This window comes from Nymphalis io, chromosome 4 (genome assembly GCF_905147045.1).
Source record: "Nymphalis io chromosome 4, ilAglIoxx1.1, whole genome shotgun sequence".
Taxonomy (NCBI): Eukaryota; Metazoa; Arthropoda; class Insecta; order Lepidoptera; family Nymphalidae; genus Nymphalis; species Nymphalis io.
Genome location: NC_065891.1, coordinates 10,695,797 through 10,709,550, shown reverse-complemented (window position 1 = coordinate 10,709,550; position 13,754 = coordinate 10,695,797). Strand labels below are relative to the sequence as shown.

The following is a 13,754-nucleotide window of genomic DNA, read 5'->3' as shown; positions in this document are numbered from 1 at the left end:
ATGCCATTGTCTATGGGCGTTGGTGACCACTTACCATCAAGTGGCCCATATGCTCGTTATTATAATTCACTTTTGATATTTATAATTGTTATAGATATGTATTAATACTTTATGGAAATATTAAAATAATATAAAATCGAAATCAATTTAATTGTAAAGTAATATTTTGTTATCTTAAAATATTTATTAGTATATATATATATATATATATATATGGCTAATTAGCCATAAGTCCGCCTGTTGCTTTACACATCTATTTAATTTATTCACAAATATTTTCTGTATTTTATGTTAGTCATAATAGATTTATATCTATAAGCATTCTATAATTATATTTAAAGTAATTTGCAGGGAATGAAGATTATAATACTTTTATCAACTTACTGTATTTTTAGCTTTTTAGCCATTATCGTAGAATTCATAAAATATTTTTGCGGTGTTATTTAAACGCTATAATATATATTTTTTAATTATAATGTTTATCGAAATATTTTATAAAAAAGTAGAAAAAAGTCTACTTAGTGTATTTATAATGTTATTCTTGTTATTTATATATATTATTCGTATATAACAATGATTATTTGTTTATGCAAACTATGGCTATACCGAAAATCTAAGGGTAAGTTTTGTTAATATTTAAACAAAAATAATATCAACTTGTACTTTTTCTAATTAGTAATTTATATACATTACAAAGTCTTAATATCATAGTATCATAGAAAAAAGTAGTCATTATGAGAATTATAATTAAATAGTTTTCGGCTACCTGTTAAGGGGAGGTGTTAGGTATAAAAAGGAGCCTTACATGAGACTCAAGCTTCCTCCATACTAAATTTCATCAAATTGGTTCAGTTGGTGTAGCCGTGAAAGCATAACAGATATAAAGAGTTAATTTCACATTTATAATATTAGTGTATAACAAAAATACAGTCTTTAATTTGATGTCAAATAGACGTCAGCTCAATCATTTATATAAAACATTTTGACTTAAGCGAAAATTATATTAATCACAACGAACTGGTACTTATAATAGGAGATTAAAATGGTATACTTACTAAAGTGTACAAAGCACTTGCGTAGGCTGCGTGTTTAACGTGCAACGTTCTGCAGCAAGACAGCGTCGTATCTTGTTCGTGGGCTGACCACGGTTTCATCTGTCGGAAGGATTTATTATCATTATATATTTTACAGTATCCTTGCAAATGGGACATTTGATGGTAAGCTGTTACTCCGCCTATTGACTCTGGCATTATAAGAAACAATCTTGCTTTTTCGTTTGTGCCTGTGATTAAACTGACTCACCCTTCAAACGGAACATAGTAATAATAATATCCTGGGACATTATGCACACACGGCCATCTGATCCCAAATTAAACAGAGCTTGTACTATGGAAACCAGACAACTGATATACTAAATATACTACTTTTCTTGTGTTTTTTTTTTTTTTTTCAGCCTTTTGCCGTCCACTGCTGGACGAAAGCCTCCCCCATAGAACGCCAACCATCCCGATCTTGGGCAGTCCGCATCCATCCCGAACCTGCCACCTTTTTTAAATCGTCGGCCCATCTTGTCACAGGGCGTCCTACACTACGTTTGCCTAAGCGTGGTCTCCACTCCAACACGTGTCGGCTCCATCGGCCATCAATGCGCCTGGAGACATGACCAGCCCACTTCCACTTCAGCGAGCTAATTCTAAGCGCGATGTCGGTGACTTTAGTTCTCTGGCGAATGTCCTCATTTCGGATTCTATCTGCCAGAGAAACCCCAAGCATCGCGCGTTCCATTGCTCGCTGAGCGACCCTAAATTGGTGGACCAGTCCTACGGTAAGTGTCCACGTTTCGGCACCGTAAGTCATTACAGGTAGGACGCACTGATTGAAGACCCTGGTCTTAAGCGACTGTGGGATCGACGATTCAAAAATATGACGTAACCTCCCGAATGCCGCCCAGCCCAAACGTATTCTTCTTTTAGCCTCCTTCTCAAAGTTGTGCCGGCCAAGTTGTATAGTTTGGCCCAGGTAGATATATTCCTGCACAACTTCAAGTGGAGAGCCATTTACGACCACTGGTCTCGGGGATACATGACGGTTTGCCATAATTTTGGTCTTTTCAATGTTCATCCCGAGACCTACTTGTCTTGAAGAATCGCTCAGGCTGTTTAGCATCTCTTCCAAATCCTGCAGAGTCTCCGCCATGATGACAATGTCGTCGGCAAATCGCAGATGTGTAATGTGTTGGCCATTTATATTAATGCCGCGTCCGTTCCAATCGAGCGTCTTGAAGACGTCCTCCAATGCATTGGTAAAGAGTTTCGGTGATATTACATCTCCCTGTCTTACCCCGCGATGCAATTGGATTGGTCTTGTGCTCTGATCTTGTACTTGGACGGTCATGGTTGCGGCTTCGTACAAACACTTTACCACCTGGACATACCGACAGTCAATTAGGCATCTCTGCATGGATTCCAGAACAGCCCAGGTCTCGATGGTATCGAAGGCTTTTTCGTAGTCCACAAACGCTAGGCATAGAGGCTGATTATATTCCTCGGTCTTCTGTATTATTTGCCTTAGTGTGTGTATGTGGTCTACGGTACTGAAGCCTTTTCGAAACCCAGCCTGCTCCACGGGTTGGAAGTCATCGAATTTTCGGGCAAGACGATTCGTGATTACCCTCGAAAACAATTTGTAAACATGGCTTAAAAGTGAAATGGGGCGGTAGTTTTTCAGAAGAGCTTTATCGCCCTTCTTGAAAAACAGCACCACCACACTTCTGCTCCATGTCTTCGGTGTTATACCATTGTGGAGGACGGAATTAAAGATGTTAGCCAGCTCTCTCAGAACTGGTGTGCCTCCTGCTTTGAGAAGCTCTGAGGTAATTCCGTCATCTCCTGGAGCCTTTTTGTTTCCAAGTTGCCCGAGAGCAATCCTAATCTCGCCCAAATCGATGTCGGGAAGATCGTCTGATAGATGGCGTGTTAGTCTGGCTCGTGGGTCATCCGCATTGTGGGACTCAAGTGGAGGTACTCGTGATGAGTATAAATCGCCATAGTACTTTTCGACTTCAGCTAGAATCTCTGGTTTTGAGGTGACGGTTGTGCCTTGTATGGTTCTGAGTTTTGTCAGGTGACAACAGGAGGTATGTGACTTTGCAAAAACCTTTGAGCCCCTATTGAGTGCTATAGCATCTTCAATATTCCGGGTATTCGCTCGTCTTGTGTCACGCCTTATTAGTTTTTTAACCTTTCTGTTAAGTGCCTGACACTCAGATGGCGTCATGTTCTGCTGTTCTCGTCTCCTCGTCATCTCGTTCAGAGTTTCGCCTGAGAGCTTCGACTTACGTCCATTGCTCTTTTGTCGAAAGTAATTCTGGCCTACCTTGCGGATGACACGCACCAGACCATTGGTGGCGTCGTCAATGCCCTGCCTGGTTTCCAACATGGCAAATCGGTTCTGTAGTTCCAGCTGGAAGCTTTCGCAACCAGCTTCGACCTGAGGCAGAGTTGGTCTAAGAGTCGACTTCATTAACCGCGATCGTTCTATTTTAGTGTTAATATTCAGGGTGCCTCTTACCAGGCGGTGATCACTTCCAGTGTTTACCCTGTTGATCACGGAGACATCCCTAAATATTTGGCGCTTATTGGATAAAATGAAGTCGATCTCATTCATCGCTATGTTATCGGGGCTTCGCCAGGTCCACTTCCTTTGGGGCTTTTTCTGGAAAAATGAATTCATCAGAAATAATCGCTGAGCCTCGAGGAAGTTTACCAGCATTTGTCCCCGATGATTTCTGCGCCCATAGCCGAATTTTCCTACTCTCGATTCACCATCTTCTTGTACTCCCACTTTGGCATTGAAATCACCCATAACAATTGTGTAGAAGGTATTGGTACGAGACATAGCTTTCACTATGTCTTCGTACATGGTTTCGACCTCTTCGTCAGTGTATGTAGACGTTGGGGCATACACTTGTATAACCTTCAAGGCATACCTCTCGGTTATCTTTAAGACAAGGTATGCCACCCTCGCCGACACACTGCCAACCTCCACGACATTGCATCTGAGTGACTTGTGGATCAAAAAGCCGACGCCACCTTGGGATGGTTGGTGTCCTTCTCGGAAGTAGAGTAAGTGACCGGCATCTAGTGTCATCGTGTCCTCGCCCTGTCTTCGGACTTCTGATAGACCTACTATATCCCAGTTAATACGACTTAACTCTACTTCCAATTTTGTCAGATGTTCGTCCAGCCGCAGAGAGCGTCCATTATACGTGGCCAGAAACAGTCGCCGTTTGTGGTACCCTGCCGTAGCCCGGGGATTCTTAGCACCCCCCATCGCACCGTTACCATGGCCGGTACCGTGGCCAGGAATAGTGTGATTACCGGGAATTGGGGGCCGTGAATTTTTGTCGTCGCTCATAGGGGGGTTTTTGCCTTAGTCACCACGCTTGGCAGGCGGGTTGGTGACCGCAGTGGCTGGACATCTTTCACTAATAGCGCTGCTGCCCGCTATCAGGATTTGCATTTTCTTGTGTTAGTATATACTTATATAGATAACTACACTGCATGTACGAACCCACAACCTTCGGTGTGAAAGGCAAGTATCTACCAACCACGCCAACTGGCTCAAACCACGCCATTATACAAACATGACATTATATGTATTTTTGTTTGGCGGTAGAATATTCAATGGTAGCTACCATTCCAGCGATGAGTTTCCTCAAAACTTTTCACCAGTTAAGTGTAAAGAAAACATATAAAAAACAGGATTTGAATCATACTTCGTGTATAGCTCTCAATGTGTGCTAATTTTTTGTTTTTCTAATTTTCTGTTTGTTGTTTCTGTGCTCAGTTTCTATTCGACAAAGGCTTTGTGTTTTCTTAAGTATGAATTAACTTTCAATTATAAGCAGATAATAAACCACTACATTATTTTTTTTCAAGGATTTCCTTTTATGATTTGAAAAGCGGCATCCAATTTCAGATCAGTTTTAAGCATTATTTTGTTTGAAATAAAACTACTAATTGCTGTTTCACATATGATATGGGTGGTACTTACCCAGGCGGGCTTGCACAAAGCTATACCACCAAGAAAATTTAAATATTATCGATATCTTAATTTACGAATAATAATGTTAAGCTAATTTTCTCAGAGATCAGTTACGATTGCTGTTATATTCTATGTTAATTCAATTAACGATTATGTAAATATTTATTCTAGAGTGCGATTTTATTATATTGCAAATAAAATATAGTTAAAAAACGAATTGTATGTACAGCAGCAACTATTTTAATCCGTCCTCGAAACAGTTACACTATCGAAACGAAATAGACGTTCTTAATTAAATGTTTTCACGAACATGAGCAATTGTTTATTAAATTATGTTTTATTAATACAGCTTAAAGAATTAATTTATGAATATTTTGTAAATAATAATTCCAAATATTTCTTAATTTGAACATTATAAATAATAATATTATATAATATAGTAATATTTTTAAATACACTACTATTTGTATACAAGTACTTTTTTCAGAATTTTCTGGTTAAACATAAAATCTAAATGTTGAATTCATTAAATATTTATTATGCATCAAAAATAAAATATGACCAAGCGATATCTAATGATCATAATATTTTGTAATAAAAACACCTTCCTTAATTTCACAGTTACTATTTTTATCCGCTTCAAGAAAAAATCTCATTTTTTTTTTATAATTAAACTTGAATAAAATTTACGGCATGAAATATAAAGTTTATAAATTACCTTTGATTCAGTAAGGAAGCTGCAAAAATATTTAAATCACATTGCATAGTATTGTTTTACTAGTTTTTGTTTATCGTAATTATTTGCGAGTTTCGTGCGAAGGAACGTGGTCTTGCCACCGCGGTCGCGTACCGACTGAAAATTGAAAAGGCATTTGTAAGGCAGCGTCATATAAAACTAGTAATACGTTGACTAGGAATCGTTTCAGCGAACTTTTATAGTATAACTTTTAACAATAGAGTAAAGAGGATAATCTAGTTATTATGAAGATTTAATATGATATGGAATAGTTTTATATGAAAATGAGTTATTACGAATAAACGAATTGTAAAACCTACTCTTAGTATTTATTACTTTAAACTTTTCTAAAACTTAGAATTGATTGAATGTTATATTTTTTATAGAAAATAAAAGTAAAATATATTTTAAAACAGCATTTTTAAACAATGTTTCTTTCTATAAATTTGACCAAAAATTGGATCAGTACAAGTCTTGCGTCACATAATAGTTGTATATAGTTATATATTTGGTTTTATTACACATACTATATTTGTTATTATCGCGATATTGAATTTTTATGAATTATTTTGCCCAAAAACGAACAACTTAAATACAATGTATAAAATATTTTCATATGAATACTATGTACGTTATAATATTTACTATGTAAAGTACATAGTATAAATTAAACGAATAGTATAAGTACATAAATTCTACTAGCGTTCTTGCCACTATTCCACGCGGTTATGTTATTTTTGCAGTAGTTATTTTTAATTTCTATTCATATATATTTAAGGCATCAATGTAAATATTATATACAAAGTTTATTATGTTTCCTATTTTCACATTCAATGTCAAACCTGTATCCTGCGTCACCGAAACCTGATAAAAATAATATTTACCGAACCACTTAGTCTCGGCAAACTTCGAGGAGCTTCTGAACAATCTTGTTAAGGTAAATGTAAATACGGTCGCACGAATTCACTTACATTTATATACGTTGATATTATCGTATCTTAAATGTATTTTTTTGTTATTTTATTTACGTAAAAGCTTTAAACGTCCAACTGCTGGGCTAAGGCCTCCCTATGTGGCAGATTATTATTCATCACATGCATTTTTCCATACGATATTTTCTTTCACAGCTGATCGCGATATAAATTATTTTAAATACAAATTAAACGCGTAAAAATTCAGTGGTACTTACTCGGGTTTGAACCCCATATCTTTGGTTAAATTTAGGCGTTGGAACCATTGGCCCAATTTGCCTCTTTTTGTTATTAAACAGTTAGTGTTTAGTGGCGAAAAAAATGTAACATTGTTTTACGCATCTTGTATAATTCCGTCAAGTGAGCCAAGATAGTCTCAGAAAAGGCCGCGACTTTAAAGCGGACTTTTTGATTAGTTTTCTTCTTTTACGTTGTTGCATTACAAAGAGCTGTGTGTGTATGAGGTACTTAGCAGTCTCAAATCTCTGGTTCAAGCCCTTGTCATTGTCGTACTCAATTCTTCTTTTTTTTTTCTCGTAGTGGAAACCATCAGAAAGATACCCGGGTCCTATGGGGGTGGAACCGGGTTATGTGGGATTATTACCCACTAAAACCACTGCGATGGCCCAGCACGGATCGGAGAGGCTGCGGGATCGTGTTGATATAACCTCGTGGCTTGGCGGAGCTCTCATCAGGGGCGAATTTCGCCCCCCGTACTCCTCGCTAGTGCGTACGGCAGCGCGAGGCCATCACGGCTGCCGTCCTCCACAGGGCCGTCTGAAATAGGACACGTGAGGCCCCCACCTCACGCATCCACGGCCCCAGGGTTACGCCCTATCTTTTAAGCCCCGGGCGTCTGGGCTATGGGAGGGCCGAGACGACGCCGTCGTCGTCTTCGCCGAGCAGGATCGGCCCTTTCCCGTTCCTGCTTCGCCGTCTCCTACTGAACCATGACGGTCTCACAGAAGGAGGCTACGACCCTCCACGCCGATTCCCTGCGAAGCATCGCCGACACGATTGCTCGCAGGGACAGGTCATGTCCGACTTCACGGACTAGGATCTCCCTCTCCGCACTCCACGCGGGGCACACTTCCAACGTATGCTGAGCGGTGTCCCGGTCCGCACCACAGTGGTGACACATCGCAGTCGATTCGCGTCCGGTCTTACACAGGTATTCTCCAAAACAACCGTGACCGGTCATTACCTGCGTAAGTCGGAAGGTGACTCGTAGCTTTCGTCTCATCCAGGCTTCGAAGCTGGCAGGATCGCTCCAACGACGCGTTTGCGTGTGTACCGTTCTTCACAGAGACGGTCGCGCCACGTCGCAAGAGCCCTCCGGTGTTCCTGCTGCTTCAACGCCTCGAGCGCACTCACTCGTACCTCGTACTCACTTCTAGCCCAACCTTACGGTCAATACTTTTAAGAAAAGAATTATAATAGTATTTTTGGGAGTACGATACAAAAATCAATTAATGTACTTTTTGATTTATTAATGGCTTAACGTAAAAATAAAATTAAAGGGAAAATAATTAATTTAACGCATTTTACAATTTAAAACTTGAATTTAATTTCGTAATTTAGTTTTACACATAAATGTATAGTCATTGTATCATATTAATGACTTTAAAAAAACTTTCGTAAATGTTGATCTTAACTCACTACAAACTCATTATATTATAAAGTTGTTGTTATTCCTGCCATCTCTCCTTGTGGTCACGATTTGTACACATGTTAATTTTTGATTTATATATTTAGTTAAGGCTTCTTATATATATGAATTAGTAATTATATTTTAGTTTCTGTTTGCTTCATATAATGCTAGATACGAATTGTTGTGTTGTGGTAAAGGGAAAAGCAGAAAATTGAAAACTGTTACTTGGAATATTCGAGTGAAAGTGAATGTTTTCCTGTACGTAGAAAATATTCAATTTTATAAACGGAATGTTTTTTATTAACATATATCGTATGTATGAGTTTTTATAAATATGCATTTGTTAGAACGTGTCCAAATTTTAATACCAAAAAATAAACAGTATTGATGACCATACTAGTACAAAAGTAAAAAGTTTATTATTTATGAGGACCATAATGTTACTACTTATGATATATTTTTTAACTTGTTACATACAGCACCTCAGGGAGTCGCCGTCGCGACCTAGTTAAGAGATCAGTACTTTAGCAATTTGCACATTTGTCACATACAGCGCCTAAAAACACCTAGCCGCGATGTCGCCGCCCCAAGTCAGCTCTGCACGTACCACCTAAATTAATCTAATAGATCAGCATTTTTAGCACAAGGATTAAGTTATATATATAAGGTAGGATTCAATATCTGCATCCAGCATCGAGCAGTATTGTATCTTAGGATTAAGTTAAATATAATATTTAGTAATTAATTAAAGTGTTAATAGAAACTTTGGTTTTTCTCAAATCCTTCGGCAATCGTAATCGTAATTAGCTCATAAGACTAACAATATGTTTAAATTAACAAAATTCTTGTTTTTTTATTAAATAATACATAATGTAGTATTTATTTATAATATCAAAATATTAAAAATAATTATATAAAAATAATATTTCTTATAAAATAGTTTCTTATTTATATTTATTAAATAAAAAAATAACATTAAAGTATGACTGTTTTCGACGCCATCTATCGATGTGCAGAACTTGTAGTTTTATATTCAATATAATCTTGTAAAATGACGAATCACTAGCCTACTTGGATAATGTAGACTTTCATTTGTTCCATTTTAGTCATCACATTCCAATACTGTTTCATCGTTACATATTAGTTCTTCTGTTGTTCCACCGATGTACACAACATTATGATTTTTGGTACCGTTTCCAATTTCATTTATTTCACAATTTACGCAACTCGGTACCACTTCACCACTTTCTTCCCTCTCTGGACTCTCTTCACTGTCTTTAAATCCAAATTTATGTTTTTCACGAACTTCCTGTTTGTTGTTACTTGTATTATCAGGAACTGGGTAAACTTTTATTCTAAAAAAAAAAAATTAAATCGTTATAGAACTAACTTTATCATTGGTGAGCTGAGGAGGCTTCTGCTCTCAACTCAAGGGTCTGTCTGAATTTGACCTGTAATCTTATGATAATATTTACGTATCGGCTATCCTATCAGCTTTACTTATATTTACTATTTTCCGGTTTGCAAGATTAAGGCGCTAGTGTGCCGTAAAATCTTACTTTCCATTATATTTAGCAAATTAATGATATGAAACGTTTTCGAATGTCTGCGGGCAGAAGTGACTATACCTTACTGTTACCTATACCTTACTATATCATCAATCATCCTTCTTGGAACAATACGGAATTCAAGGAAAAGCAAGACAAATTTTTGATTCTGTAATCATGTCAGGGGATTGGTAGTGATATAATTGCTGCGTAACATGAAGAATTATTTTTTTGAATTGCGAAATTATAAAACAATCTCAGTTTTCTATTTATAAATATTTATCATTACTTGATAAGATGAAACTAAAAAAAATCATATGAGTAATCATATAACAAAGAAGAGTATATGCTTACCTAGGAATGGGCGTAGATTCGCTAATTACAATAATAGTAAACAAACATAGAATAAGGAATGAATATTTATGCATGATATTGGAAGATTGAAGAGAATCGAATATTTACACAAACACACAAAACATATGTATAAAAGAACGTATTTCAGCGAGACTGAGTTTTACAAAAACACGTTGCTTGTTATATACTATTGAACCAGAGGCAGGTCAAGATGATAAGGAATGAAGATAAAGCTATCAAATAAAATATTTAAAATTTGTTTTTGTTAAGCAGGAATGAAAAAAAAACAGGGTAAATATTATATCTATATACATAAGCGATTTCCCACTCATCACGAGATCTCCTATACTATGCGCCCGATTGACAAGAAATTTGTCACAGTTACTTATTCCCCCACGTAGACTGATTTGTTCAACCTCCATCCAGTGATTGAAAATTTATCACATATTATCGCTTTCTCTCTCTCTGTATAGGAGACATCGGTAAAAGTTGCCTTAGAAACCAGTGCCATAGTAACTGATTACATGATGCTTATATTAATAAAAAAAAAACAAAAAAATTATATCTATTATTATATATGTCGCGGAATCAAATGGAATGCCATTGTCGTCCAACATGTTGATTTTATTATATCACGCAGTGTGCACATCCGGCGCTGGCGCTGTTCTGAGAGCAAGAGACCAAGAGACCAACTGTGTCACTCAACATACGATTACACGTACTACTGAATATTACACCACGACATATTTTATATTTCCATCAGTCGGTTGGATAATAAAATTGGTACCCTTCTTATATTTTTCACACTTGACGTCTGACAACCGACCAGTATACCCATAAGATGTCAATCACCTTGTGTGGTGTTGCTATTCCAATAAAATAAGTGACGTCGTATACCCGCTTATATTTATTATCTCAGACATGTATATACTAGCTGCTGCCCGCGGCTTCGCTCGCGAGTAATAATATATATATATATATATCAATATTATAAAGAGGTAAAATTTGGGTTTTTGGTAATGAATAAACTCAAAAACTGCTGCACTGATTTTAAAAATACTTTCACTCACAGAAAGCTACGTTACCAGCGACTAACATAGGCGATTTTTTTTTGTTAGAGATCTTTACAAAAAGTGCAATAATGTATCCCACGGTATCATTTTTTTCTATAAAAGTAATAATAATAATATAATAATAATATCTTGGGACATTATTCACACACGGCCATCTGATCCGAAACTAAGCAGAGCTTGTGCTATGGAAACCAGACAACTGATATACTACATATACTACTTTTCTTATGTGAATACATACTTATATAGATAATTACACCCAGACTCAGGACAAACAGACATGTTCATGCACACAAATGTCTGTCCTGGGTGGGAATCGAACCCACGACCTTCGGCGTGAAAGGCAGGTATCTACCAACCACGCCAACCAGCTCGTCAATCGTCGTCAAAAGTAATTATTTGGCGGGCGTACATGTTTATAGTCTAATCACTACCTACAACAAAGTTCCGGAGGCTATATATCTAACTATTATAGTGTAAGTCTTTGTTCACTGGTGGTGGAGCTTTGTGCAAGCTAGTCTGGGTAGGTACCACCCACTAATCAGATATTCTACCGCAAAACAACAGTTCTTGGTATTGTTGTGTTCCGGTTTGAAGGGTGAGTAAGTCAGTGTAATTACAGGCACAAGGGACATAACATCTTAGTTCCCAAGGTTGGTGGCGCATTGGTGATGTAAGCGATGTTTAACATTTCTTACAATGCCAATGTCTATGGGCGCTGCCCATACTAAACACATCAAATCACAATAACTGTTTTTTGTTTAAATTATTCAATAAAATACGGGTTGAAACAAACGAAGATATTCGTGTGATATATATTTCTTCGTGCGGGTAATGTAAGTATTCTATCCCGCGCTTTTTTTTATAAATAAGGTATAAGCATTCATTAATCGATCTATGCGCCTATACAGTACAGTGCATGTGTTTACAGTACAGGGCATGACATTGGTATTATGCAATCTTTATGCAATTAAATAGATTCATAGTAAAGCTTGATTATACACATGTAAATTCCTTTTTAAATGATTCGATTTTTTTCGTTTAGAGGTTAGGAATGGTAAAATCATGCAAAAGTAAGAATATTTGCCGCGGATTGAGCGAACCACGGATATCGGGAGCGAACAGTATTACGCTTAGTTTATTGTTTATCTATACATTTTATTATTTGTTTAACAACTCAATTTATAGTAAATTTGTAATGTTAATATTTTTTATCATTTAAAACATTAAAACACTTTATAAAAGATTACGCCACCGGGTTGACCTTCGAACTTAGACAATATTTGTTTATTGTTTGTTAAAGCTTTTAAACATAATTTAAATTTATTTCTTAGGAATAATGGCAAAATATAATTTTCGCAGCAGCAACAGCTAGTATATATATGTAGATATATTTAATCTATTTGTTGTTAGATGAGTAATGCAAATGAATATCAATAACTACTTCGGAACCACTACTGAAAAGCTTTGATTGCATTGTATAGTCTGTAATAGGTGTCATAAGTGGTGTCCTGAATTTTCACACAAGTTTATGGTCACCATTACGACTCAAATAATATAACATTTAAAATAATCCTGTGCTATTTTAATAGTTGAGTCCGTTATTTGTTCTTTCTAATAAAATTAAAAAATATTATTATTATTTTTTTTTTATAGTATAGGAAGGCGGACGAGCATATGGGCCACCTGATGGTAAGTGGTCACCAAACGCCCTTAGACATTGGCAATGTAAGAAATGTTAACCATCGCTTACATCACCAATGCGCCACCAACCTTGGGAACTAAGATGTTATGTCCCTTGTGCCTGTAATTACACTGGCTCACTCACCCTTCAAACCGGAACACAACAATACCAAGTACTGCTGTTTTGCGGTAGAATATCTGATGAGTGGGTGGTACCTACCCAGACGAGCTTGCACAAAGCTCTACCACCAGTTACCATTAGCTCGAAGTTTAATCTCATTTTTGCTTAGTTCAACGATCAAGTATTACAACTATTCGAACATGTAATATACCTCTTATTTTAATTCACCACATATTAGAATTCAATACTAAAATTAATTAGAATATATTAGAGGACAAACATACAAAGAAAAAAATCTTTTAAATTTTGGGACCTTCGTACTTTCGATTCATCACAATCGGATGAATAGTTTTTGGAAAAATCTTTATTTGTTAAGATACAAATTTTCGTACGCGTGTGAGGTGTGAGATGTGAGGAGCGGCAAACGGTACGTAAATAGCCTTACAACAATCTATCATTTACATGGGACTATTTAAATTAAGAATTATTAACATAGGACATTTCCTGAGATGAGCGCGTTCAACTCGTAAATTCTCTAGCTAATAAAAGGCAGATATACATTTATACATTCC

General features: G+C 36.5%; 1 protein-coding gene across 2 annotated transcripts in view; it reads right to left on the bottom strand.

The window, feature by feature from the left end:
* LOC126781869 (uncharacterized) overlaps nt 1-5,906 on the bottom strand; it is a 55,011-nt gene extending 49,105 nt beyond the window's left edge. The window contains exons 1-2 of one of the 2 annotated variants that reach the window (XM_050506990.1): nt 5,765-5,906; nt 1,056-1,154 (exon numbers count right to left, since the gene is read on the bottom strand). In XM_050506990.1, coding sequence (XP_050362947.1) covers nt 1,056-1,154 — 99 coding nt within the window. In that variant the 5' untranslated portion in view covers nt 5,765-5,906. Of the gene's footprint in view, nt 1-1,055; nt 1,400-5,764 lie in introns of those variants that run through there. The other variant, XM_050506989.1, reaches the window with a different exon arrangement.
* Nucleotides 5,907-13,754: the final 7,848 nt, after the last annotated feature.